Source organism: Numida meleagris, chromosome 3 (assembly GCF_002078875.1).
Source record: "Numida meleagris isolate 19003 breed g44 Domestic line chromosome 3, NumMel1.0, whole genome shotgun sequence".
Taxonomy (NCBI): Eukaryota; Metazoa; Chordata; class Aves; order Galliformes; family Numididae; genus Numida; species Numida meleagris.
Window position 1 is genome coordinate 4,491,180 of NC_034411.1, and position 22,109 is coordinate 4,513,288.

At 53.8% G+C, this 22,109-nt stretch overlaps 1 protein-coding gene across 4 annotated transcripts; it reads left to right on the top strand.

Moving 5' to 3' along the window:
• Positions 1 to 21,901, top strand: CUL9 (cullin 9; the record flags this gene model as incomplete). Of its 4 annotated transcripts, none has more annotated exon segments than XM_021391297.1 (38): positions 1 to 388; positions 3,249 to 3,387; positions 4,514 to 4,704; positions 4,874 to 5,216; positions 5,357 to 5,549; positions 5,672 to 5,879; positions 5,960 to 6,138; positions 6,216 to 6,433; positions 6,507 to 6,741; positions 6,821 to 6,926; positions 7,003 to 7,230; positions 7,314 to 7,404; positions 7,488 to 7,659; positions 7,783 to 7,888; positions 8,011 to 8,106; positions 8,186 to 8,361; positions 8,613 to 8,746; positions 8,815 to 8,979; positions 9,056 to 9,165; positions 9,244 to 9,426; positions 9,598 to 9,746; positions 9,976 to 10,198; positions 10,290 to 10,455; positions 10,543 to 10,688; positions 10,807 to 10,924; positions 11,319 to 11,521; positions 11,602 to 11,861; positions 11,940 to 12,303; positions 12,619 to 12,759; positions 15,712 to 15,876; positions 15,966 to 16,129; positions 16,534 to 16,627; positions 17,168 to 17,242; positions 17,734 to 17,844; positions 19,113 to 19,230; positions 19,585 to 19,718; positions 19,923 to 20,014; positions 20,965 to 21,901. In XM_021391297.1, coding segments are annotated over 38 exon segments (6,598 nt in total), but the record flags the coding sequence as incomplete, so codon positions are not given.

A 22,109-nucleotide genomic window follows, 5' to 3' on the forward strand; every position in this document is an offset into this window, starting at 1 on the left:
GAAGCAAGAGTTTGAGTTCAGCATGGCTATGGCAAACCTCATCTTGGAGCTGGTGCGCGTGATGGGCTGGGACCACAGCCACAAGCCGGAGCCGCCGTCCCAGCAGGAGACAAAGCCTCACACCACCCGCTCCATCTTCCAGCCTAAGACACCAGCCTGCATTGCTAACCCAGTGCCTGTGCTCTCTTCAAACCATGGTTGCCAGAAAAAGCAAAATTGTGCCTTCCTGACCCCATCAGACTTTGCTGACCGGAGTGGCTATGTGGAGTATTTGAAGGCCAACCTGGTGCACGGCATGCGGGTGCGCATGCTGGAGGACTGTGGTGATGTTAGAGCTGGGGATGAAGGCAAGTTTCTTCAGAGCGGTTATAAGATGCACACAGCACAGGTAGGTCACTAGTGGAAGCAGTCTGGTGGGGATGGCAGAGGGGAGTAATGGGTGACTGGTGATTTCCTAATGGTATCTTCATATGGTTGAGGCTGGACAGTAGGTATACTGTGATTTGGGCTACATCTGTCCTAGCAAAAAAGTCATCTTTCAGAGCTGAAAGTGACAGTCCTGAGATAAGCTAGTCTTGTTGAGTATGGTCTGTCCTGCTAAGGTTTCTCAGCTTCCATAGAGGTGGCTGTATCGTGGAACAGTTGCTTTCCCTGCTTTCATCTTGGGGGTAGTTTGGGAACAAGTTAGCTAGACACAGCAAGAGCTACTTGAAAGCCTTATGCCTTTAGAAATGCCCTTTGGGTGAGTGGACCTTAAGTAAGAACTTGTTGCCAAAAAAGAGAGCTGTTAGTGCTGCACTGTTGCAGTAGAATTGATGAGCTTGTATCAGAAGTCAGGGAAAAGGCCTCAATGCTTTAAGAAGAGCAGAGGGCCTGTCTGAAGGCACTCAGCCCTAGCCATTCCCAGAACGTCCTGCAAATGCTTTGTGGGTAAGTCCATGCTGGAAAAGCTGGGCCTAGAGTCAGGCCGGGGGCTGGGAGAGCATTTGAGTGCAGTTCCAGCCTTTCTGTAGGCACTGGGAGGTGTTTGCTCCAGCTTAGACTTCTTTCTTGAGACTTCTGTCCTGGAGGCTGGTTAAGTTCAGTGAGGGCTGTGTGACAATGGAACGGGGAGCTGAGGGGCTCTGTGCACCGCTCCAGTCTACGTGTGGTTATTTCAGCACCTTGTCTACCATTGTGGTGCTCTTGCCATGTCTTTGAGGCTGCCAAACACTGCAGCTGGAGTTGCAATCAGTATTTTCTTAAAAATCAGGCTTTAGCTGACTATCATCCACAGTTAGAGGGCTGTTATCTGCTTGTGTTCTCTACTCAGACCAGTGCTGTGTGAGTCACAGAATCACAGAATATCCCAACTTGGAAGGGACCCATAAAGATCATCGAGTCCAATTCCTGGCTGCAAATGCATAGTTTGGTTGTGGAGATAGTTTGAAGCCACGCTAATTGGTCGTGGCTGTACCTTAAGTGCCTCTTCAGCCTGTGCTTAGAGGCTTGCTTACTTCCAGTTGATTTCTGTAGATAACAGGTGGTCTGCAAAGAGACCAGGTGCCAGACTAGTGCACAAAGCTGCATGCTGCTGATATTCAAAAATCAATCAAAAAGCCTCACTGATACCTGTACAAATGCATGACTTCCTAATGCTCTTTCCAAATCTCTCTTGCTGTAACTAAAGCTTGCTCCTGATCTTTCCAGAGGAAAGGTACTTCTGCACCTTTAAAGATCTCTTTCTTGACTTCTTCATCTCTTTTTGTTACACACAAAGTTCTTTTTGGTAACTAACTAACTCTGATTGTTCCAGGCTCATCAGCTGCCCCCTGGTTTTGGAGCACTTCTTGCAGCTGCAATTTAACCAACCAGCTTAAAGTGCTCTAGAATGTACAGCTGGGATGTTCACAGCCTTATCTGCTGGTTTGGTAGTGGATATTACAAGCACGTGCTTGTACAGGGAGAGCATAACTGCTAGGGCAGTTTGTGCTGTGCCAGTTTGGCTTGCCCATCTTTGTGCTGTCTTCCAGTCCCATTCTTGCCGCTTTGTACTCCTAAGATCTTGGCTTCTGTTGAACAGATGTATTGCCCAGATCCTCTACTTAATCACTTTCTTCTCTAGTTTAATAATTTCCTATGTGGTGCCCTCTGCTTTACTGAGGTTTACAATTGAAATTGAACTTTTAATCTAGAAAATCAGTTATTTTGCTAAAGAAAACGGATGCATCAATCTGCTGGAACTGAAACTTGATGCAAATTTAGCCGTTACTTCAAATTTGTTATTTATCTTCAACACCCTTAGTTCCACTAAAACGTACTTAAAAATTTTACATACTGCCAAAGTCAAAGTAGTGGAGCTGTTCTGATGTTTTTTTTTAAACCATTTTTTTCCCTTCAAATCATGTGTTCAAGAAACATTTAGGTGTTGTACTGAGGGACATGGCTTAGTGGGAAGTATTGGTGATAGGTGGACGGTTGGATTGGATGATCTTGGAGATCTTTTCCAACCCTGGTGATTCTATGATTCTATAAGCACTGTCTTTAGGGTTCATTGATCACTTGAGAACACCTCTGAATAAGAATCCTTCCCACTTCCCAGCTGTGCATCATGCAGTGGTGCATCCTTGGGGGATGTCCATTTTTATCCTGCTCTGTATGTCCATACCTATGTGTGTGTCTGCAGCAGACTCCCAGAGTTAAGTTAGAAGTTTTTGATTCAAACTCTGTGGATATTTCTTTCTGTGGGGAGATATTGGGAATTAGGCATCTCAAAATCATCTTTGTAATGTCATTTCTAAATCATAGTTGCTATCCTGGACCTTTGCCATCATTCTCTTATTGAAGGGGAACTTGATTTTTACCTCTGTTCCTCTTGTCTTGTGTCTCATACTTTAAAGACTTCTGTGTCTTTTTCATTGGGGCCAGCCTATCACGAGTCTCTCATCTCTCCTCTCCTTTGCTTTGGTTTCTGTTGCGTTCTTTACCTCTTCACGTTCTGGATGCAGTGCAGTGTAGAGTTTTCCCATAGTTTATTGTTCTTCAGTCCTACCCTTTATATGACTCTTTTGAGATTATATTTGATGTATTGCTGGTTTGGGTTGGGGATTCCTTGAAGGCTGATTGGTGCTGTGTGTATGGCTTAACTCAATTTCCTTCCATCTGCGGCTTTCTTGAAGTCTCTCAGCATCTGATCTTTTTGACTTCCAAGCTGCAAATGAACATGAATGAATGAGCAAATCTGATCACCTAATCTGTTTCACTCCTAGGTTTTGTGGCAGTCAACAGGTCAGACCTACTGCATGCGTTGGCACATGTTGGAGATTATTGGCTTTGGAGAGGAGCGAGATGATCCTGGTGGTCAGGAGAAAGAATGTAATCTGATAGAGAGCTTTAATCTAGACAAAGGTGAGGTTTTGTGCTGCATGCATGTGTTCGTATCATGTGTTTTTGATTCTGCTATGGCACATTTTTCGGTGGTGAACTTTATATGGCTAGGTGTGTTTTTCTTTAGAAGGCTGAATTTAGCAAGCTTTATCAGCTTGATTATGCTGATTAAGTAGTCTTTATTGACTTCTGACTCTTGTAACTAAACATTAGCTGCAAGTCAGTTTGAACTGGCTGAATTAAAATGAAGTTGGTTAACTTTTCTTTGTCCATCACTCTAGTTTTGGTAGAAGTATGGGCTCTGTTTCAGTTCTGTGTAAAACTGTGCACTCATCACATCCCACACAGAAACTGAAATGAAAAAGTAGGTGCTTTCTGCTGTAAGTCTTGACACTTGGATAAATCAGCTTGTGCTGGCTAGCTGTTGGTAATCAGCTGTGCATATAGTTGCTCATAGCTTCTTGGCTGGTTTGATCCTCTTCTATTGAGTCTTGAAGTAGTGAATGTCTTCTAGCTTGCTTTTGCAGAGTGCTGCAAACGGTTGCTTAGCAGTTATTAAGTGTTGATTCAGCTTTTCTAAAAGATCCAGTGAAAATCTAGGCTAATAACAAATGTTGTCTCCCTCTCTTCATTTTGAATGACTTAGCGAAAAGGAGCTTGATAGATAAGCAGTCTCCTTTTGCTTTTGCGTATAAGTACTTCACCTCTTTGCCAGCAAGAGGCACTGGGAAAAGAGTGAAACTCCAGGCAGAATTCTCTTCTTACTTACTGACCATTGAGCAGCTTGGGCCAGCTCTGCTAGCTGCAGACTGAGCCATATCCAGTGGGAGCAGTCTGGCAGAACAGCAAGCTAGAGGTGTCCCTGTGGGTCATGTGATTCTGCTCTTCAGCCCCAAGAGGCTCCAAGAGAAGACTGAAGTCCCCACCTGCCCCACTCCTGGGCTCTGCTCCCAGCACACTCCCTGCCTCTTGCTGCCCTCCTGTCACCTCCCTTTCCCACACTGGGATGGGATCAGGGGAACCTGTTATGCCCCCGTGGTCCTCGTGAGCTCCTGCTGTGGGAGTGAGGGCCATGCAGCCGAGGATGGCTCTGCCGAGGGGAGCTGGCGGGGCTGACGGTGCCTTTCCTCGCTCTGCTGTCCTGCAGCCGCGCAGCCGCTTTTCTCCAAGCCCCCGGGGGGGCTGTACTCGCTGCCTTACCTGGGGGAGCAGCCGAGCAGAGCTGCAGCGACCCTGAGCCGCGCTGAGTGGTGGGAGCTGCTCTTCTTTGTGAAGAAGCTGGAAGCGCAGGAGCAGGAGGAGATCGTCCGACTCATCCGGCAGGAGCGCGCCGAGCAGGTATGGGCCGGAGCGGCACGGGGAAGCCCGAGGGAGGGGCTCGCGGTGCTGGGGAAGGGTCTGGGGCTCTGTGCCGGTGCAGCCCTTCTGTGTGGTTGGGCCCGGGCTGTCTCAGGGGCGTGGGGTCCATCGTGTGTCCGTGCGGGTTGAGATATCCCCATCCACGCAGCTGTGGGAGCCGGCCGAGGACGCTCTGCTGCAGCTGCCGGTCCCTGCGGAGCTGGCCCAGAAGGTGCTGCGGGCCCTGGAGAAGCAGCTTCAGGGCAGCGCTCAGAGCGAGCTGCGCAGCTCCCGCGTCTACGCCAAGTACTTGCCGGGGAGCGGGGCCGAGCAGCGCGGCGGGGGCAGTGCCACGGTGTCCTTGGAAGGTGCTGGCCCTGGAGCCGCGACGACCGAGGTGGCAAAGGAAGAGTTCTCCGCAGCCACGGCCCTCAGGTCGGATTCCCAGCTGTTCTATGAGCTTCTGGAGAGGGAAGGGCTGCGCTTCCCGCAGGCGGCGGAGCAGAGCGAAGGTGAGGGCCCGGCGGAGGGAGGCTGCAGGCGCTGGAGGCGACCAGGGCGTGGAGGCCGGCCGGTGTGGGTGCTGCAAGCCCATCTCGGGGAGCTGCTGCGGGTGCTGCTGGCGATGTCCCAGCCTCCCTCCCTCCTGCAGCGTGGGGCGGCTCCGAGGGCGTGAGCAAGGGTGGCTGCCTGGCCGAGGTGCAGCGCGTGGTGGACGCGATCGCATGCAGCGGCTGCGAGGCAGAGCTGCGTGTGGCCGGGCTGTGGCACGTGGTGAAGGTGCTGGAGGAGGCCCCGGAGCAAGAGCAGCGTGGCGGCGAGGCCCAGGGCGGACCGGGGACGAGGTGCGTCTCGTGTCCCTCTGCCCCGGGTGGGCTCTTGTGGGGTGGTCCGAGCGCGGTGGGGCCGTGTGGACAGGTGAAGGCAGCTCTGGGAGGCCCCTCCTGAGGCTCCCTCGGCCGCTCAGGGAGAAGCTGGTGAAGGCGGTGGTGGAGCTGCTGGATGCCGAGGAGGCCGAGTCGTGCCCGGCGGCGCTGGCGCTGCGGCTGGTGGCCCTGCTGATGGAGAGGTGTGACTGGCGCGTGCCCTTCGCCACAGAGGGCGGTGTGCGCGCGGTGCTGGGCTGCATGCGGCGGCACGCGGCCTCCGCCCCGGTGCAGCAGGCTGGCCTGGCGGTGAGTGCGTGCGGGGGCTCGGGGGTTGGCGGGGCCCGCTTTGGTGCCCGCCACCCCCTGAGACGCCCTGGGCCGCGCAGGCCCTGAAGGTGCTGGTGGGAACCGGAGGTGCCGGCGGGAAGCCTTCGCCACTGAGCCACGCCGACGCGCAGATGATGCGGGAGATCTTCGCCAGCATTGGCTCTGCCTGCGGCGAGGGCTCACCCGGCCTGCTGGGTGCCATCCCCGCTGCCGTGCGTGCCATGCAGGACGTGCCAGGGTAGGGATAGGGCTGGGCAGGTCCCGGGGAGCTCTGCACCTGGGGAGGAAGGCGCCCACATGGCAGTGTCCCTGCAGGGGCTCCTCGGGCGTGCAGAACGGGCTGCTGGTGGCGAGGATGCTGGTGGACGGGCACCGGGGCCTGGCGGAGCAGCTGGTGGGCTGTGACCTGCCCGTGGTGCTGCAGAGCTGCTGGCGGGACGGGCGGGATGCCAGCCGCCCCAGCGCCATGCTGGCCCTCAGTGTCATCAACCGGCTGGCAGAGCACCGGCTGCCCCACGGCCCCGAGGCGCCAGGTACCGTGCGGGGCGGCCCTCCGTGCCACGGCCCCATGGGCGGGGATTGAGGATCGCACTCCCTGTCCCGCAGGTGCCGAGGCCCTGCTGCTGGAGGCGAGGGAGGCGTGGGCGCCCATGGGTGCCCTGTGGGAAGGGGCGCTGCCCGAGGACGTGGTGGTGGCTCTGGAGCGGCAGCTCTGCGGCGTGGCTGCCATTCCTGGGGGTGAGGCGTCCCAGCGGCTGCAGGAGCGCCGGTGCTTCCATCCGCTGCTGCGCGGCCTCGAGCTGCCGGGGGCAGAGAAGGCCATGGGGCTGCGGATCCTCAGGTGGGGCTCGGTCGGAGCATGGGGGCCCAGGGCACGGCCGCCTCGTGTCCCAGCCTGAGCCGCCCCATCTGTTATGCAGGATCCTGAACGCGTTCCTGGACGGTTACCGGGAGGACGCGCTGCCCTGGCACGAGTGCGTGGAGCCGTGCCTGTCCTTCCTGAGCGCCCATGGCGGCGACCGTGAGGTGAGAGGGCCCCCGAACTCCCAGGGGCAGGGAGGGCTGTGCCGTTGGCCGCGGGCTCAGGGCCGTGTTCCCGCAGGCAGTGCTGGAGGCGGTGGGCTTCCTGCACCGCCTGGCCACCGCCAGCAAGGACTGCGCCGTGGGGATGTGCCGTGCGGGCGCCCGCGAGGCTGTGGCCAAAGCCCTGGACAAGCACGGCCCGGCCCTGCCGCTGGCACCGGCCCTGCTAGAACTGGTGAGCGACTGTGAGAGGCACGCTGCGCTCTACAGGAAGCTGACGGGCAGCATCTTGGCCGGCTGCATCCAGGTGGGCCGGGGACCTGTCGGCTCAGGGTCTCAGGGACTCAGATGCGGCCCCTGGTGACGGCGTGGCCCTGTCCCCTTCCCCAGGTGGTGCTGGGGCAGATTGAGGAGCACCGCCGCAGCCAGCAGCCCATCAGCGTCCCCTTCTTTGACGTCTTTCTGCGCAACCTGTGCCGAGGTGAGCACAGGAGAGGGAGCTGGGCCCCGTGCTGGGGTGTGCGTCCCAGCGGCAGCAGGAGGCTGCGTGCACTCTCCCCGCAGGCTCCAGCATGGAGGTGAAGGAGGACAAGTGCTGGGTGAAGGTGCAGGTCTCGTCCAACCCGCACCGCGCCAGCAAGCTGACAGACAGGAACCCCAAGACCTACTGGGAGTCGAACGGCAGCACCGGCTCCCACTACATCACCGTCCACATGCAGTGCGGGGTGGTGGTCAGGTAGGGCCGTGCGGGGAGGAGGTGGCTGTGGGGCTCCGCACGCGTGCTGTCCTGGCGGCCCCGTGCTGGGTTGCTGGCTGTGGGCGGGGGCTGCAGGGCAGCGCTGTATTCGCCGCCCCGCAGGGAGATGAGCATGCTGGTGGCCAGCGAGGACTCGAGCTACATGCCGGCCCGCGTGGTGGTGCTGGGGGGGGACAGCCCCGCCGACGTCCGGACGGAGCTCAACGCAGTGAGTTGCGGCGCTGCTGCTGGGCCGCGGAGTGGTCCCGGCCGTGGCTGCATCAGGGCTGGCCGGCAGCACGAGGGTGGCCGCTCTCGCTGCCTGCACTGAGAACTCTCCTCTGCCCACAGGTGACCGTCCTGCCCTCGGCCAGCAGGGTGGTGCTGCTGGAGAACATGACGCGCTTCTGGCCCGTCATCCAGATCCGGGTGAAGCGGTGCCAGCAGGTGGGAGCCGGGGCCGGCCCGGGGCACGGCAGCGGGCATCAGGGACGCACACGGAGCTCGGGGTTGCACTTTCCCGCAGGGCGGCATCGACACGCGTGTGCGTGGCATCGAGGTGCTGGGGCCCAAGCCCACCTTCTGGCCCATCTTCAAGGAGCAGCTGTGCCGGCGGACGTTCCTCTTTTGTAGTGCTCGGGCGCACGCCTGGTGCCAGGAGATCCGCCGGGATCGGGGGCAGCTGCTGCAGCTCTTCAGCAAGTGAGTGGTGTGCGGGCCACGCCATCTGTCCCTGGGGTCCCAGGGCAGCGGGGGTGGTGCTGGCAGCCTGAGAGAGGACTGCAGGGCCGAAGGCTGAGTCCTGCCCTGGGACGAGTGGGCTGCAGTGGCCTTCCACCTGGCGAGGAGCAGGGCTGGGAGCAATCCCTATTGACCTCTGGAGTGGCGAGGCCGTTCCGTGTGCAGTTGGTGGGTGCCCAATGCCATAGCGTGCTGCCCACTCGCTGTTGCAGGCTGAGCCGGGCACTGCAGCACGAGCAAGACTTTGCCGACCGCTTCCTTCCTGACGACGAGGCGGCCCGAGCCCTGGGCAAGATGTGCTGGGAGGCCCTGGTGACCCCCGTGGTGCAGAGCATCACCAGCCCAGGTACTGCCATCGTCCCAGGCCCTCGCTGCGCTGCCCAGGCCCGAGTCCCCCCTGAGTCTCTTTCGCAGCAGACCCCAGCGGCATCAGCCCTCTGGCCTGGCTGCTGGGCGAGTACCTGGGGAGCGCAGAGCCACCCCGCGGTGACGCCTTCGGTTCCTGCGTGCGACGCCTGACCCAGCTCCTGGTGCACGTGGACCCAGGTGGCGCAGAGCCGGAGGAGGCGGGAGCGGCCGGTGAGCGTGGGGCTGCCTTCTGCGGGGCCAGGCAAGGGGCAGCGTGCGGGGCTGAGCCTCGGCCGTGCCTCGGCAGGTGGGAAGGAGGGCAGGAACAAGGAGACGCCAGCCCGGGTGGCAGTGGCAATGAAGTCTGGTGGCCTGTGGGACATGGTGCGGTGCTGGCGCGATGTGGTGCAGCAGCAGGTAGGGCACGGGGCGGTCGGTGCTGGCGGGGCCTGTGGCGGTCCCACGGCGGGGCTCACCCCTCGACCCCGCCCGCAGGTGCAGCGGTTCCTGGAGGTGTCGGCGCGGGCACCGGACGTCGTGGAGCGGTACTGCGCGCTGTACCAGCGCCTGCGCGGCGCCACGGAGGAGCTCTTTGGGCAGCAGGCCGCCTTCGTGGGAGCCTTGGGCCAGGGCTTCGCCGGGGCTCTGCTGCAGCTCTCCTTCCTGACCGCCCTGCACGTGAGTCCAGGGACCCAGCGTGGCCCTTGCCGGTGCCCGTGCCCTTGCCGGTGCTCCCTGCCTGGGCCGGGGCACGCGTGTCCCCTCCTGAGCGCCCCGAGGCTCTCGCCCGTGCCCTGTCCGTGCCTGCGTCCGCCCCGTGCCAACGCAGCCATCCCCGTCCCTCCGCAGGTGAGCGAGCAGTTTGCCCGCTACCTGGACAGGAAGGTGCAGGAGCTGCACGGGGCCGCGGGCAGCACGGGGCAGCTGCAGCAGATCCTGGAGCCCTTCACTGTCTTTGGCGGCCTGGAGTTCGCCCACACCTTTGAGCACTTCTACCGGTGAGTGCCGCTGGGCCTCCACGGAGCAGAGCGCTGGGGGAGGTGTGGGCGAAGCCGGGGCCGCAGCTCAGCCTGGGCCGGGGGCAGCGCTGCCCCTGCTGTGCCCTGGGGAGGGAAGGGCTGCGAGGGCCCGGGGCTCTGTCACCCTGGGGGTCCCATCCCGGTTGTGGTGGGGTCAGGGGGCCGGTGGCCGTGGGGCTGAGGTTGCCCTGACCCGTGGCTGTGGCAGGCTGTACCTGGGGGACCGGCTACTGGCACGGGGGCCCTCGTGGCTGGAAGGGGCCGTGGTGGAGCAGATGGGGCTGTGCTTCCCCCGCCGCTTCCCCCAGGAGATGCTGAGTGACCTGGCCGAGTCAGAGGAGCTCCGGCGGCACTTCCACCTCTTCCGGCTGCAGCAGCGGGACCGGCGGCTGCTGGAGCGGGGCCCAGGCCCGGAGAGCCCCAAGGCTGAGGTGAGGGGCGGAGGGATGGGCGCAGGGGGCTGCCCCGTTCCCGGCAGGGTCCTGGGCCTGTCCTGAGCCGCCCTCGTGTCCCTGCGTCCAGGTGCCAGGGGAGGCCCCCGCAGCAGATGCGCTGGAGGTGGAGGTGCTGGTGCTGTCCCCGCGCTGCTGGCCCGTGTCCCCGCTGTGCTACGTGGAGGAGCCCCGGAGGTTCTTCTCGGCAGCGCTCAGCTCCCCGCTGGATGAGTTCGCGGACTTCTGGCGGCACAGTGAGTGCAGCAGTGGTGGGGTCGGGGCTCTCAGCCAGCGGTGCGGGGGCACCGGGAGCGCCCGCGAGGCTGACGCTGCCCTGGCAGGCCAGAGCCGGCCGGGCTGGGTGTGCACGAGGCCCCGGCGGCTGCAGTGGACGTGGCTGGGCCACGCCGAGCTGAGTTTTGGGGACTGCGTCCTCCACGTGTCCACACTGCAGATGTACATCCTGCTGCGCTTCAACAGCGCCGAGGTAGGAGCCGGGGCCGTGGGGCGGGAGGGACGTGGCTGGTGCTTCCTTTGGGGGGGCTTCCAGCAGTGTTTGGGGCGGGGATGTTCCTGCCTGGCCATTTTCCTCCATCCCTCTGCAGGAGGTGGCGGTGGAGGCCCTGCTGCAGGCGACGGGGCTCCCTGCCGAGCTGGTGCACCAGGCCCTGGCCCCACTGACCCATGGCGATGGCATCCTGGTGCAGAGCTGCATGCAGGGGGGTGAGTGTGGGGCTGGGACACCCCTGGGGTAGCGCTGGGCTTGGCCTTCTTGGTGCTTAGTGGGGAAACTGGGGTTTGGGATGTAAGCAATTGGGCTGGGACGTGTCTGAGTGTGAGATTAGAGCCTGAAGCTGGAGGCAGGGACAGAGTTTGGGGCTTGGCCATGGTTTGTGGGGCCCCTGTCTCTGTGGGTGGTTGAGTCTGAGGTCTGTGCATGGTGTTGAGTGTTGTGTGTGTGTGGCAGGCTTGAGGCTGTGTGTGGGGGACAGGGATGAGGGTGAGAGCTACAGAGGCAGCAGCGGGAGGCCCCAAATTGGCTCCAGCAGCCACACAGGCCTCCTGGGGCTCCTTCAGGGACCAGCTCGGGGCCTGGCTGACCGTGGGCCGGGTGCAGCTCCAGGTGCCCTGCGGCTGAACCGGGCGGCCCTGGCCCATGCTTCTGGCCGCCACCTGAGGCTGCTGCCCCGGCAGAGGTACCTGCGGGCAGAGAGGGCTGAGAGCAGCGCCCTGGAGAGGAAGAGGAATGTCCTCTGCTGCCTCATCACCCGCATCCTCAAGGCAGAAAAGCAGCTGCACATCGACAACCTGGTCTTTAAGGTATGGAGGCTGAAGCTTTGGGGGCAGAGAGGGGATGCTGGGTGAAGACTGAAGAGTGAAGCGCTCGTGTGCTGTTGCAGGTGATCGATGCCTGTGAGAAGGGTGAGCTGGGGCCAGGCCTGCAGTTCCTGAGCTTCTGCTGCCACAGTGTGGACGTGCTGTCCTGTGTCCTGCACCTGCTGAACCAGGGCTACCTCCAGCGCCAGGAAGAGAGGCCTCATGTCCTGGAGTACGTCTCTGCTGAACCCACATCACCTCTTGGAGGCCAGGCACAGATGGTTTTCCAAAGAAGACTGCCGGACTCTTCTCTGGATGAGAACAGTGCAGACTGCCTGAATTGGTAGGGTTGCATGTCACCTGGTGTTGGAGGGTTGTGCATCTCCAGGCTGTACAAATGTGACACATTGTTCCACTTTAGGTTGAATCCCAGCATAGAAAGATCAGAGGAGTTTCTGCTGGCAATGCTGCAAGTGCCAATGGGGCACACACTTAGTCTGGAGGAAGCAAAGCTGCTCATGAACCAGACCGTACAACAGGTCCAGGATACTCTGAGCATCCCAGATGATGTTGCTCAACATCTCCTCATGCACTGCAGGTGGAATGTGGATTTCCTGATACAGCGTTATATAGAGGACCATGAAACTCTGCTCATCTCCTCAGGGCTCCGGGTGGAAAATGCCCAGCGCCCTCCAAGCCCAGGAACCCACTGCCCAGTCTGTGTGAACCAGCTGTGTCCTACTGAGAAGCCACCCACCCTCTGCTGCATGCACTACTGCTGCAAGGTGAAGATCAGAGTCTTTACCTCCTGTAATTTGGCAGGGATTGCTGCTGCACAGTTGAAGCAGCCGTTCCTTCTCTGAAGCTGCTATTGAGTAATTTTCACAGAGCTCATACTTGTTAGCTTCCTTGCTTGTTGTGATCCTTCAGCTCACAATTAGTCTGTTCCCATTCTTGTGCTTTCATGTGTTTACTGATGGTTCCATGTGCCCTCTGCTGGGTGGGGTGGACTCCTGGAGCTGGAATTTCTCCTTCACATGACCCATGAGGAGTTGTGTAGCTCCTGTTTAGCTCTGATCTCTGCTCATCTGTTTTCACAGCCTTGTTGGAATGAATATCTCACGACTCGCATTGAACAGAACATGGTCCTCAGCTGCACCTGTCCCATTTCTGAGTGCCATGCACAGCCAACCACAGCATTCATCTGTTCCATCGTTTCCTCCAAGGAGGTTATAGCCAAGGTGAGGTGTAGGAGAGATGGTTACTGGGTGTCCTAGCCATATACCATTTTGGTCATTGCTAGCAGATAATCTTGCTGCTACTTTTCCTCATCCCATAATTAAGACTGGTTTACACAGTCATCAGAAGCAGCAGGAGCTGCTTGTTCTGATGCAGGTGTTACTTTTTTCCCCTTTCTTCTTTCAGTTTTTAATTACTGCTTAGAGTTGAATCCTTTCCCCACCTAGTGGCAGAGTTGTGGCTGTTGTGTGACTGCCTTTAGGATCCTGTGTGAGCAGTTACATAGAGAAATGAGCAGTAGTCACAAAGACTGCTCTCTTGTCATTTACTTCAGCCCTGCAAACTGGCAACCAAAATGGGCAAGGCTACAAAAAAAAAAACATTTTATTCAACATATCCTTTCTATCTTTTCTGTAAGAAGTGCCTGGCAGATTACTGCATGTATCTGGGCGCTTAATTCTTACTGTTTTTGCAAATCTTTGGTCCCACTTGTCTCGGAGCAGGATTTCATATTCTGTTGCTGTGGCTATTTTGCTGTAAAAAAAAAAGGCATTTCAACAAAAATTGTGGCCAATTTTAACAAGTTGCTCAGATGCTCTCACTGAAAGTTTATCTGTTTCCTTTTCTGCTGAGTAGTGAGATGGCTGGAGCTTTAGTGCCTTAACTCAGAGTCGCATGTACAGAGTCATAGAATAATTTAGGTTGCAATAATGTGGTCCAACTCTGTGCTCAAAATAGCCAGCTTCACGAGTGAAGATCTAATGGTTTTAACACTGATGTTAAAACATATTGCTCCAGGCTTAGTCGTTTGCATCTTCCATTTAGGTAGCTCTAGGCAGTGATTAGGGGCCCCTCTGCTGCTTTCTCTCTAGGCTGAACAAAGCCGGTTCTGTCAGTGTCCTCTCAATACATCCTATGCTCTGGCCTCTAACTGTCTTGGTGGCCTGTGGTCTGCACTTCTAGTCTGTTAATGTCTATCTTGTACTTGGAAGCCCAAACAGTTGCTAGTATCCACTTGTGACACCAGTACCAATAGCTGTGGGAAGTCCCCTGTCTTGCCTGCTCCCTGATACAAGAATATTGGAGTTAAATCTTTTCATTCTGTGTTCTACAAAACATAAACCCTGATAGTTGTGTTTCTGAAAGAGGTTTTCTCTAGGACTTGTTTCCCTCAGGTTCACTGAGAATCTGTTCTTCAGGTGTCATCTTCCATTCTTTCCCCAGGGATTCCTTGCTGGGAACAGTGCTGTAGGCTTACATCTGGATTAACTCCAGCATGTGCAAAGGTTCCTCTGTGATCTCCTGGTTGCTGTCACTGTGGTACTTGGCAACTTCTTGATCGTACCTGATCAGATTTCTTCCCAGACCTTTGCTGAAAACTTGTTCCCTCTTCGTTTAGACTGCTTGAGAGCAACTCCTTCTCTTGCAGTTTAAGCAGGATCCTAGCTTCAGCAGCAGCAGCTCTGTATGTTACCATGACACAGGCTGACATTCTTGCAGCCAGTCAGAGAACACTCTAGTTTAGGTTGAGAGAGAGAAAGAACAAGACAGAATGAATGAAAGAGATATGAACAAGAGCCCTGCCTGAGCCCTTCAGTGCTCAGGACTTGTATCTTTTCTCCATACTGCTTATTGTGACTTATGTTGTCCTTTCTGCCTGGTGGCTTCAGGGCAGTTTTCCAGGTCTGCAGAAACCTCTGCAGGAGGGCTGTGAAGACTACGAAATTTCTTATGAATTTCCTCCATCTTTGTACTTGTTTACACAACCCTTATACAAAAGTAGCTGAGCACAGAAAACTGTGAGCAGTATAGCTGCATCCCCGGGTCTCTACCTGAACAACCCTTATTGCTGACTAGTTTACCTTGTCCTTTGTAGTAATGTCTAGAGGCCTCGGACAAAATGAGTCTTATTCCCCTTTCCACATCACGTAACTAAACAAAAGGCTGCTGAGCAACTTGAAATCAGAAAAAAAAAATAAAAAGAGCACCTGGAAGTCTTTTATGGTGACATGGCAGGCTTGGTGGATGAGGGGAGAGCAACAGATGTTATCACAGCTTTAGCGAGGCTTTCTGCACTGTCACTCACAACATCCTTATAGAAGAACTAGTGAAGTACAAGCTGGATGAGTGGACAGTGTGATGGATTAAGAACTGACTAAACTGCTGATCTCAAAGTGTTATGATCAGGAGCAGAAAGTTTGGCTGAAAATTAGTCACTAGTTCTGTAACCCAGAGGCTGATCTCATCTCACATCTTCACATCTTCATTGGTGACCATTTACAGATGATGAACTCGGGGGAGAGGCTGGCCCTTCAGATGGTTCTGTTACCATTCAGAGGGACCTCAGCAGGCCAGAGGATTGAGCAGACAGGAATCTTAAGAAGTTAATTGAAAGGAAATACTGAGCCCTTCTCTTGGGGAGGAATAAGTCTATGCAGCAGTGTGCTGGGAGCCCACTGTCTGGAACGTAGCTTTGCAGAGACAACCTTGAGGTGAACAAGAATTTGAACATGAGCTAGCAGTTCTTCCTTGTGCTTCCGTCTTAGGTTGGATTAAGAAGAAAATTGTCAGCAGGAATGTGATCCTTCCCTTCCCTCTAGTGCTGGTGATACCACAGCTGGTGTACTATACCCAGTTCTGAGCTCCTCAGTATAAGAAAGACATAGGCATCGACATGGAGAAACATCCAGCAAAAAATCACAAAAGCTAGTTCTTATATCCAGAGGTGCCTTCTGGTTCTTAGCTGTTCTGCATTTCTATGAAATAATCTCCAGATAAGAGATGAGGTGTGGGGTAAAGACACAAAGGGTACAAAAGACCAAACTAGCTCAGTGCTGTTCTGCTGTAAGCAGTTGCTGAGGTGGATGTAGAGCCCAGGGGTACCAGACTCCAGGTGTAAGGCCTAGCCATACAGATTCTCTGCCTTAAATCTCCTGTCTGATTTCTCCTTACAGTATGAAAAAGCCCTTCTCAGAGGCTATGTGGAATGTTGCTCCAACCTGACGTGGTGCACCAACCCTCAGGGCTGTGATCAGATCCTCCTTAAGGATGGGCTTGGTTATGAGGCAGCCTGTTCCAAGTGCTCCTGGATATCTTGTTTCAACTGCAACTTCCCAGAGGTGAGGCTGAACTGAATTGCAGGCTTTGCTGCCTTGGGTTTGGCAAATACCTTTCTGCTTTTGTGTTGCTGACTGTCTCTCTCTTTCAGGCCCATTATCCTGCTAGCTGCAGCCACATGTCTCAGTGGGTGGATGACGATGGGTACTATGAGGGAATGACAAGTGAAGCCCAAAGCAAGCATCTGGCTAAACTCATTTCAAAACACTGTCCAAACTGCCAAGCTCAGATAGAGAAAAATGAGGGGTGTCTGCAGTGAGTATCCATTCTTGTTTGGTACTTGGTAAAGGAAGGGGGAAAGACATACAGTTAGCTCTGCTGTGCTGCATTACTGAAGGAAGAGATGAGGTTTCATGTTGATCTCACTCTAACTGCAGAGTGCTTAGTTCACTCTTCTCAATTAGGTGGTGCTGTGAGATTGTGCTGCCTGTTCTCCTGGTTTGCTTCTGGAGACGTGATGGCTTTTTTTTCTTTAAAAAGCATCATTTACTTCCAGCAAGACTTTAAAAAAAACCTGCAGGGAAGTGCATTGTAATGAGGGAACGAGAGTGACTGGGCTACATGCTCCAGCCCTGTGGTGCAGGAGAGCACTGGGAGGAACTGCTTTTAAGCAGCTTTTAGGACTGATTGATTCCCATTGTTCTTTTCCATCCGTGCAGTATGACATGTGCCAAGTGTAATCATGGCTTCTGCTGGCGTTGCCTCAAGCCCTGGAGGCCAACTCATAAGGATTATTACAACTGCTCCATTATGGTGAGTAGTTTGCTCTATGCCAGTGGTTTGTGCCTGTGTTCAGATGCACCTGGCCTCTTAGGCAGAGGGTGAAGATCTAAAGGGGGGTGGGAGGCAAATGGATGAGGCCAGGCTCTTCTCGGTGGTGTGTAGTGATAGGACAAGGAGCAATGACCTAAAACATCAACGCAGGAAGTTCCGTACTAATATGCAGAAGAATTTCTGTATGGTAAGAGTGACAGAGCACTGGAACAGGCTGCCCAGAGAGGTGGTGGAGTCTCCTTCTGTGGAGATATTCAAGACCCATCTGGACGCCGACCTGTGTGACCTGTTGAAGGCTATCTTCTTTAGCAGGAGAGTTGGACTCGATGATCTCTGGAGGTCCCTTCCAGCGGCTATGATTCTGTGATCTCCACTTGTGCCCTTTTCTGTGGGCTCAACTTCAAGCACTTGCCAGTGATATTGACAATATTGTCAAAGCCTGTATCTGTGGTAGCCATTTCCAGGCAATTCTGGCACCTATGGGAAGCTGGTACAGGTTACTTCTCCCTGTCTTTTCAGGTGAGTAAAGCAGCTTGGCAGGAGAAGCGTTTTCAGGATTACAATGAGAGATGCACCTTTCATCATCGTGCAAGGGTAAGGCCTTTTTTTTTTTTTTGCAGAAGCTTACTCTGTTGCCCTAGCCCTGGTGAATTTCAGTTGTGTCTCAGTGCATTTCACCTGAAGCAGAGAAACAGGCTTCAGATCCCAGTGGGGATGCCTGGTTGTGGCACCCTTGATCTGGCATGAGGGATAGTTCTTGGTCTGCTTTCTTCTGTCAAGTCCGTTGTGGAAATGGAATGCCTAACTTGTGGTGTTTCACCTGCTCAGACTGATGCAGTAGTTGGAAGCAGTGGCAAAGAGGACTGAAGGCTGAACTCTGCCTAGAGCTGAGTTGCTGTGAAAGGTTAAAGCTATAGCACAGTAGAGATGTTGTAGTTGGGTGCAGCTGGGTTGCTCTCCTGCTGCTTGCATTTTCTGCTTTGGTGCTTTAGAATGTGCAGCAGTTGTCTATGTGGAAGGTGCTGGTTTTTTCATCTTGTGGAGCTTCAAACTGATTTTTTTTTTCTCTCCTGTGATTATTGCAGGAATTTGCTGTGAGTCTGAGGAACAAGGTTTCTTCCATGAGTGAGATACCAAAAATTAGGACTTTGACCTTTGTTCTCCATGCCTGCAAAGTGCTGGAACGGGCACGGAAGGTAAGACTGGATAACAAGTTTACTGAGATTTAGGCTTAATTTATTTGGGGTGTGTTACGCCTTTCTTAAAGTGGTGAGATGCCATTAGGAAGACCTTGCTGTAATCCAACAAGGGGAGGCAGAAAAGCCTCGAGGGGAGCAGTAGCATCAGAAAAGGAGAAAGGCTCATGTTCACTTTTCTGAGCTTGGTTCCCTCTGCAGTGTTTCTCATGGTTGGATCATAAGAAACAGCTCAAGTTAACGCCTTGCAGTCAGCACAAGTTAGTCTAGAGTTTTTCTTAGAGATTTGGTCCATTCTGGTTTAAAATGCCCTAGTGGTGGACGCTTACCTTTGGAAAACATTCCTGATACTGTGATACAATTAGGAAGTCCCTCTTGATATTCATGATTTTCCTTTCTTCGCTGCATGATAAGCTGTAGGTATTTTAGGTGCACTGACTTAGCAATGCATGCCCTGCTGGCTGCATTTTGAAGGATTTCTAGTGCAGCCACTGGGTCTGTGCAGCAAACCTATAGTAGGATAGACCTGCAGTGTTTTCTTTCCTCTGAAACATGGGAAAGAGGTGGGAATTGCCTTTACCATACATATCTTCTTTGTGCAGACAGGTCTGATTTTGAGAAGCACTTGGAACAAGGGTATCTGACCCTCTTTTGTCTTCTCAGTATGGCAGTCCCTGTGTTTGCTAGAGTACACACCATTGCTGTCTGCTGCTGCTGGCTTTTTTGGCCTCCTTTCTTTAAGCGGAAACAATGGTCTTGTTCCTGCTGGGTACCTGGATGGCTTTAGCAGTCAATCATCCTTAACAGGAGCTTGTCAGTTCTTGAAATTATTTTGCCCTGTGCTCATGGGGCTGTGCAGTGCTGTATGTGCTGTCCCTTAGGTTCAGTTCTTCCAGTTCAGTGCCACTTGAGTTCAACCCAGGCAGCAATGGGTAGGTTCTGTGCACTGATTATTATAACACCTTGCCTGTTGGTCAGTCACACTTGTCAGGCATTTGCCTGCGTTCTTGTGATGTTTTGAGAGTTGGGAACAATCTGGTATTTCAGAATTAAGTTCAAAATAATTAAACTTTCATTTTCAATTTAAATTCTACGAGCAGGTCTAGGTGGCCTGGCACTGCTGTCACTTGGAATAATGGTTTACTGGGCTGTTACCACAGAGCAGAAGTGTGCCAGACTTCCCTCAGCCATTGATACTGAGGACTGGAAGGGTTTGGTGCTACTCTCCTTACCTTGTCCATGCTGAAGCATGATCTATACTGCTCCAGGTGCTGGCCTACTCCTGTGTGTACAGCTATTACAACCAGGACACAGAAAGCGTCGATCTTGTGGAACAGCAGACTGAGAGCCTAGAGCTTCACACAAATGCTCTGCAGATCCTTCTAGGTAAGTCCCACAGTCTCTCCAAAGTACCCTGATATGTGGTTCAAAGGGTGGTAGCTCTGCAGTGCACAGCTATAGGGCAATAGCTTACACACCAGCACCCAGCAGATATCTGGTCATGTCTCCCAGCATGTTTCTGACTTCTCCATGTCATTTGGGGGAAGTCCATTGAACCAATTTGTCTGCTAGTGCAGTTTGATGAAATAATAAGCAATATGCTTCCTTCTGAAGGAGGAATGTGTTTGCACAAGGGACATAAGTAGCTGTTATGGACTTGATAATGAGCTCAGAGACTTATTTTCTGCTTAAAAACATGGGGAGCAGTGTGATTTTTTTTTTTTTGGTCTTGAATTGTAGAGGAAACCCTGCTGCGGTATGAGGACCTGGCTTCTTCTCTTCGGCTTCTGAAAGCAGAGCATTTCAGTACTGGTTTGGAGTTGGTGCATCGGATCAAGGAGCGTCTCTTTGCAATTCTCTGGCACTCCACACAGGTGAAGTCCATGGAGTCAAGAGGTGGCTTGTTTTGCTCTGGTCTAGTTTGATCTTGGACAGCCTAGAAAAAGGCTTGATTAGCTGAGGGTACAGACTCTGAGGTGCTGTGAGTATGTGTGGGTGTTGGGAAGGGGTTTGCAGTACGAAGTAGACCTCAGATTGTATATTTTCTCTCTCTTCTGGCTGTTCTTCCATGCTGGCAGGATTTCCGTGTTGGGCTTGAGGCTTTGGCAGATCCTGGTCAGACTAAGGTGAAACTCTCAAATGTGCCTTCTTCGGCCCCTGCCTCTTTAGGGTGAGTTTTCTTCTCAGGGTAACAAGGAAAGGTGGTGAGTGCAGAAGAAACACTCTTGACCAGAGTTTTCTCCTGTGATCCCTGAAATGCAGAATAATGAATGAAATATATTAATTTATTGTGTCCTATGTTGTGGTTTGAAATAAGAAGGTAAGTAACAGTTGTGCAGAGAGCCCAGTGAAATCTTCACTTAGGCTATGGGCAAGAAAGCTCCATTGCTGGCAGACCCAGTTATGGGTGTTGCTCTACCTGGACTCTCCTGGCTTCTTGCAGAGAGTCTCCTGCTCTTTATTCAGAGGTGTACTGGAGATCTAGGAGGTACCTGAATGCGAACGAGAAGAACATACTTTGAGAGAGATAGAAAGGCCTAGCATTTATTTTAGGAAGGGACTGGAGAAGACACAGCTGTAGAATAGCATGTTGAGAGGTGAAATTAATGGTTTGTTGTGACCCTTTCCTGGAGTACTGAGCTGGAAGGTGTTAAGTGTGACTGAAAGGTGATGACTTTAAAACAAAGTCCACTTCTGTGTGATACACTGCTTAAAGCAAAGGGCGCAACTGGCAGATGCAGTCCCACTCTGACCAGACCCTTGGACAGCTGCTGCGTTTCCAGGAGCTAAACAGGGTGTGCTGAGGGTTGCAAGAAGGAACGACAGATGGGCCAAGAGAGACACAGTTTCAGGGCAGAGTTTCTTGACCCTTCCAAGGAGGCTGAGAGACCAGAGCTGCTGACTGCAGTCTGTTGGACTGTCCACAGGTGCCTTGCTGGCACATCCCTGTGCTGCATGTGTGGATAAGGCCATTTGATCACCACCTTCTAGGCATACTTGCATAGCTGCTGAACCCCTGAGGCATAGCTTTGGCAGGGGTTGCTGAGGTGATAGCAGTGGGAAGGACAGGGGTGGTGTGGGGCTGGGTCATGGTTGCTGCTCTGACACTCTTCTCTTCAACAGGCCAAAAAGTGCCATCTTGTGCGAGTCCCCCAACACAGATGAAGATGGCAGTGATGCTGAAGATGAGGAGTATGAACCACACTGGCAGGAAGACTATGATGATGATGATGATGATGATGACGACCTAGATGAAGACAACTTTCTGTTTTATGACGAGTCAGATAACCTTGATTGCGACTCCTACTTTGATGATGATGATGCCTATGACTAGAGGTGGGCTGTCATCATCAGACCTGCCAGCCTGGGTCTCTGCCTCCAGGCTGCCTTGACCAGTTTATCTCTGTGACTTTCCTCGAAGAGAGCTCTCACGCAGAATTAAGAGACATATTCTTTGGGGGCTGCTTCCTCCTTAACTCCCCTTTAATATGCAGAGCTGTTGCTCTGGACAGATGGGCTGTGTTACTGCGGTCATACTTCTCAGAAAGACATCTCTTGTTTCTATTTCCACCCTATTTACATTCATCTAGTTGAGTTAGAACGTCACAGCTTGGTTCCAAATTAAGGACTGTGTGTCACCTGTTGAAAGAGTTAAGAGATCAGTTCTTTGGAGTGATCTCCTCAAGTCCTGGGGCAGATGTCCTGGCATGACACTGTGTAATCTAGCCAGCGTATAGAAATATTGTGAAGCAATGTGTTAACACTCAAGCCAAAGCCAAAGCCTGGAGCTGATGGGGTTCTCTCCAGAGCCACAGGTGGACGTGGCTCAGTGCATTCCTCCATCTGAGGGGGAAACTGTTTTTGCTGTTTGTTCTTGGAGCTGTCTTTTCTGCTGTGAAGCAAGTTGGGCTGTTACGAGCATGGGCACAGGTTTGCGGGGCTGCATTTAAGTGTATGAATACACGCATGCATGTACATACATATATAAAAAAATATGCATATACAGAGGTTGTTTGGAATGTACGTTATCTTTGCAAAAAAAAAAAAAAGCAAAAAACCCTGAGGAACAAGGGTTGAAAAAAATCTCTTTATAAAAGTTTTTCTTTCCTAGCACAAGCCTCTTGTGTTCAATAGGGGGCATGACATGGGTGCAGAGGGAGAGCAGGATGTGATCTAGATGAGCTCAGTCCAGGAATTGTTTGAAATTGCTGAAGGTTTAGGAACCTTGCCCATTCAGACAGAGTGGTTTTTCCTCTCTGGGCAGT